This window comes from Daucus carota, chromosome 1, assembly GCF_001625215.2.
Source record: "Daucus carota subsp. sativus chromosome 1, DH1 v3.0, whole genome shotgun sequence".
Classification (NCBI taxonomy): Eukaryota; Viridiplantae; Streptophyta; class Magnoliopsida; order Apiales; family Apiaceae; genus Daucus; species Daucus carota.
The window spans coordinates 4,770,251-4,776,250 of record NC_030381.2 but is presented as its reverse complement, the minus strand read 5'-3'; the positions used below and the strand labels follow the sequence as shown (position 1 = coordinate 4,776,250).

Below are 6,000 nucleotides of genomic sequence, written 5' to 3'. Positions count from 1 at the left end.
TTCCTGATTTATATCAGCATTGGCTTACCTTGGCAGTGTTGCTGACGCGAGAAATTTTTTAATCATGTAATAATTGGTAGATGTTTTTACCTTGTTCACTAAAGTATATATATTTTTTTGGGTGGCAATTTCGGGTAACGGGTCGTGTTCGTGTCAGCAATCGGGTCGATTTCGGGTCAACCTAAAATCACTTAAAATTGAATAAAACCAAAAATTGAAGTTATTACAAATGAAATTCTAACTTCGGGTCATTTCGGGTCCATTTCGGGTCTGTCGGGTGATTTTCGGGTCACTTTCGGGTTTCTGTCTCAGTAAATCAGGTTTCGGGTTGGGTCGGGTTCGTGTCGGGTTTCGGGTCGTGTCTGATATTGCCACCCCTCAATACTAAGTTGGCAGTATTTTCTTCCTATTACTAAAACCATTCAGTCGTTCAATTCAGTTCAGTGTGGATGTTTAGACGCTTTAGCATGGTTTTAAGGTCTATAAACCGTAAAAAAATTGGAGTGGTGACCCCTTTGTCACAATTTCAATAAATATTGTTTCAAATATCACTTAGCGTTTTAGTCCAAACCCATTACAAAATACATGCAAACTCTATGACCCTAACGCAAGATAATGTAAAGTTATGAAACAACCTTACTTTTTCAGACGTTGGAAGCCCAAAACCCATATAAAATTCACTTTAAATGTTATATCGTATGATGTAGTGTCTTATATTTATGATATCTAGGACCATATTTTTACAATATGATATTTGGGTTATTTCAACTCCAAATTGTGATATCCACGATCTTTTCTCAAAAAATGTTATGTTGGCGAGGAAAGATACGAGGATAGAAAAACGGTTAACACACTGGATACTAATCTTGAAGTAAATTATTAAAAAGGCCCCACCCTCTCCTGATCCAATTTATAATAATGTATTGTCTGCACGGCAAGATAAGATTTCCTTTTATTTGTAAATTGATATGAAAATACTGAATTTAAATTATGAACTTGGTGTTAAATTAATTTTGAGTTGAGCTCTGTTTAATGATATTTGAACTTTGTAGAAAATGAATGCACTGTAGATTTATATGTGTGCATTTTATTCAAAAATTTAAAATATTTAACTCTAGGTCCTTAAAAAATTTGTTTTTGCTAGTTCTTCATCCATGTTCATGTTCATGTTGGACGCTCGTGTTTTGGTCTCTCTCTAGTCTCTTGTGCCTTTAGAAGTTTCAGCATGTAGATAGAAAGAAAAGTAATTCATCCTTTTTAACCCTCTTTGGCCTTTACAAGCAAAAGTGAGATTCCTACAACTACAAACTCCCTCCTTGCAATCAAAAGTGAGAGCAAGTCCAACAGCTGCCCTATTTGTTGTCCTAAGTCATAATACAGGGCATTTGATGAAAAAACTTGCTCCAACAATATCCTAGTGATGCCCTATATCACTAGGACAATCCATTCAAGCCCTATTTTTGAGGCACTCTCTCTCCTTGCCCTATCCCATATTTTATAATAAATTTTTACTAACATTCTCTTTCTCTCTCTATTTTATATTATGTTTTAATGATGAAAGTGAACTTTTAATAGTAAAATATTAAACATATAGTGAAAATAAGGCACATTGTTGGAGTTGAAACTAGTAGAATATGTCCTAAACTACTAGGACATAATTTTTTATATTATATTTAGGGCTCCAACTAGGACACTGTTGGACTTGCTCTGAGACGCCTACAACTGCGAACTACCTCTTTCAACACATTGCAACATCTATTATATATCTAATAGAACAAGTGTGAGTAATTTAATTCGTTGAGACGAAACTACCCTTGCTCACAATACATATATATTCATAAATAGTGAGGCTATTATTGACTTTTTATTTTAACAAATTTATTAGACATTAATGTCTCTTCATTAATATACATTAATTACTTTATAATTAAAACTCCAATATACATATAAGTATATACTCCCTCCGTCCCTCCTATTTCTTATCAAATGGGTTGGGCACGGAGGTTAAGAAATATGTATAAAGTAGTGGAAAAGAGGAAGAAAAGTGGATGAAGTGGTGGGATCCATTGATTTTTATCGTATAAAAACAAGATAGTGGAGTAAAAGTAGTGTGACAAGGAAAGAAAAATGGAGAAGTAGTGGGACCCATTAACTATTTTTGGTAAGTTTTGAAATGTAAAGAATTGGATGGGACACCCCAAAAAGGAAAGTGTAAAGAAATGGGAGGGACGGAGGGAGTAATATTTATAATTATGATTTAATAAACATGATCATTATTTGAAATTAATTTAATATTATATATGTTAAAACAATATATAATCATTTTTAAACTTTAAATTTTCCCCATAAATTTTGTAATTTTTTATATCCTGGCTGATTTTCAAGCTATTAATCAAATCTCTTACCAATTAGACATCGATTTAACCGGATTTTACCAAATCGGATCAAAATCTGTCCGATTATCGATTATTCCGTTAATTCGGCTGATTTTTAGAATTTAATTATTATGATTTAATAAAATTTATATATATATATATATATATATATATATACACACTCTAATATATACATACATACATATATATACATACATACATACATACATACATACATACATATATATATATATATATATATATATAATAGAATGATTATAAATAATATATAACTATATGACAAAGACTCTAATTCGGCAAGAACCTCATTTTTTTAAAACAAATTTTCAATAATTTTAGGTGAGTGGTATTTTAATTATATAATAAAAAATTTAAATAGTGTATTTTTTTTGTAATTATATTTTAATAAATATTATTATAGTGAGGATATGTGTACATATATACATCAGCATAGGGGTCGTTTGGATAAACTTAAAAAAAGTGACTTCTTACTTAAAAAAAAAAGTGGACTATTAGTGAGAAGTAAGTCTAGACTTTAAGTTTATTAAAGTGTTTGGAAGAAAGTAGAAGTCCTGATAAAAAGATGGAATTTTCGGTTTCTTATATGTGCTTTTGACTTTTTACACAAACGGGTCAATAAAAGTAGAAACTAACTTTCTTAGAGCATCTCCAAGAGCCTCCTGTTGGCTCCTAAATATAATATAAAAAATGTGACTCTTAGCAATTTAGAACAAAGTTAAGAGTGTGAACTCCAACAATACTCTCTCTACATCTCTTCTCTATTTCATATTTTATTCATATATTGGGCTCCACGAGAGTGAAAGATGGAGGTGAATTGGATGGAAAGATTTTTTTATTGTAAAAAAAATAAGTTAGGAGCCATGTGGTGGCTCTTAACTTTGAGGAGAGAGGAGAGAGAAACAAGAGACTCTTAAGATTTAAGAGCCATTTAAGAGCCTCTTGGAGCAACATTTTTCCTCACCCTCCTCAAATCTCAGTTAGGAGCCTAAATGAAGAGGCTCTTGAAGATGCTCTTAGAAAAGGAAGCCGGAAGCAGGAACAACCTAACATACACATGATATGACTTCAAATACAAACAAATAATATATTTAAATTACGTTTATAACACAAATAATCTTAATTTGGAAAAGATGAACAAAAAAATATGAGATATATTAAAAAAATAATTTAAAACAACCCGTGCTTTGCACGGGTTAAAAAGCTAGTTCTTTTAAACAATGAACATTTGTTATAGATGGGTAACAATATATAATTAAAATCATAGACTAAATTCATATCATAATTATCGTATAATTGAAAAGAACTAGTTGAGTGCCCACTAGGTAATTGCAAAATCACCCCCCACCCCCCCACCCCAAAAAAAAAAAAAATAAATAAATAAATAAATATCAGCTTCTACATACTTTCTTAGTAATCACCGCATACATTAAGCTCAAACTACTTTGCATTAACTTAGGATGGTGCTCTTTTTTAAAAAAAAAATTGATATAACCAATACCTGTCTTGAATAATGTATTGCCGAGGTTCAACGCAGCAGAGTAACTACTGCAGTTGTTTCATAAAACTTAAATTATATCTGAGACGCAAACAAATTGTTGCAACCTTGAATGAGTGATAACTACGCAGGAAGAGTGATAGCATTGCATGTAGAACAAGTTTCATAAAACTTAAGTTATAATAACATACAGATACAGATAACCAAAAAAACAAATTGTACAAGTGCAATAGATGCAACCATGAAGTTAACAATATTGGACAACCTAAGCCTGCTAACCATCAATTGATAAATGGTCACTAAAAGGACATTCCAATACAGGTACAAGATATGCAAATTATAGACATCTCTAATTCTGTGGTGCACACAAACGAGCCTTTACTGCAAATCAAACAAAAAAGTCAAGACCCTTTGTTTGTAATCCTAATGTTGTCCGACTTTTTAAACTCTTTGGGTAGCAGAAAACCGAAGCTTAATGGCCCTGATCTATTCATCAATGCTCAATTAGCAATCTAATAGACACTGATGTCACCTACGCTTCCACTGTCCTTTTATACAACTTGAGTACTTGTGGATATTTCAAACAATATTTATCCACGTACTTATTTTTAAACCGATTCTCCATTGGTACTATAAAATTGTTCAAGGTTGTGTCCTTAGGCAATACACCTTTCGACAGCAAAAACTGAACAACTAAACACCGTGGCATAGTCCAGTTCTCCAAGCTATGCAAAATGACGATAGGACAAGACCAGACATCCGCCGCATTCCATCCCATTTTCTTAATCAAAAAACCGAACACCCGCTCTAGCTTCTCCTCCGAAACAACAAGAACATTAGGCTGCTTCCTAAAAGCCAAAAGAATTTCATCATCTGTCCAACCCCACTTCTTAAACAAATCCCACTTCCGCTCTCGATTTTCCTTACTTAATCCAACAAGCGCATTGATAGCTGTTAGGAAATGACCCTTAACCGGCTCAAACCCCATTTCAAGAACCTCTCCAACGACCACTTTAAATCTATCACTCCCTAACATCAACACCCTCGGCTGAACCTGTAGAAACCTCACAATCCTATACTCAGGAACCCCATAATCCCGCAAAACTTCAATATTGGGTTGCAAATTGTGCTTATAATCGTGCTTAAGTACCCAAGTAGACCGCTTAACAGTAGCAATAAAACTCTCATTATCCTTAACCACACTCTTCAAAAACTCGCAACAAGGTACAATCTGATTCTTAATACCACGTCTCAAGATATCGATATCCGAAACAAGTATCTGATATATATCAGCAGAAGAAAACCCATATGAAGCAAATACATCCAATCTAGGCCTAATATTTTTATCCTCACTTAAAGATAACAATGAAGGCCGCTTACTCAAAAGAGTAGTAATTTGAGGCTCAGTAAATCCATAATTCTTGAAAAGAGACACAGTAGAAGTATTTTTTACAGTATCTGAGAAAAGACGTTGATTTAAGAAACACAAAGGGGCTGTTTTCAAAGAAACATTAGCAATGTTCTTGATTAAATTCTTGTATATATAGCTATACATTGTTTAATTAAACAAAAGGGGTTGCTAAAAAAGTTAAAAAGTACCGATCTTTGAAGCTCCGCCGGAGTGGTTCGCCGGAAAATGGGCCTTTCTTGAAAACCTAGCCGAGAAAATGAGGAGAAAAAGAGGGGTGTAGTGTGTGTTTGTGTTATTTGAAACTACACTGTTCGGCGTTTGTGATGGGCTTGAATTGGGCTCATGGGCCTTATAAGTTATAATTGATTAGGTTTTGTTTTTATGCAAGTCTCAAGATCTGACTTCTATTTTTTAATTTTCTGCTGCTGCTGCACTGAAAGAGTCATGGCGAGTTGTTACTGAACTGCTGTAATGAAGCTGTGGAGTTAATTTCTTAATTCTTGTAATTTTGTTTTGTGTTAATTTTTCTGTATATAGAGTTGTGTATGATGTAATATTGATATTGCTTTGGTTAATAATTAAGGAATATATAATTGTGTTATATGTTTGACACATATTTTAATACTCTTATAAATATAATTTTATAATTTACTTTTGAAATGTATAAATAAATCGAT

General features: G+C 32.7%; 1 protein-coding gene across 1 annotated transcript; it reads right to left on the bottom strand.

Moving 5' to 3' along the window:
* Window positions 1-4,444: 4,444 nt before the first annotated feature.
* LOC108216567 (uncharacterized) lies at window positions 4,445-5,467 on the bottom strand. The gene has a single exon (XM_017389364.1). It carries the CDS (start codon window positions 5,465-5,467, stop codon window positions 4,445-4,447), a length of 1,023 nt encoding a protein of 340 aa, XP_017244853.1.
* Window positions 5,468-6,000: the final 533 nt, after the last annotated feature.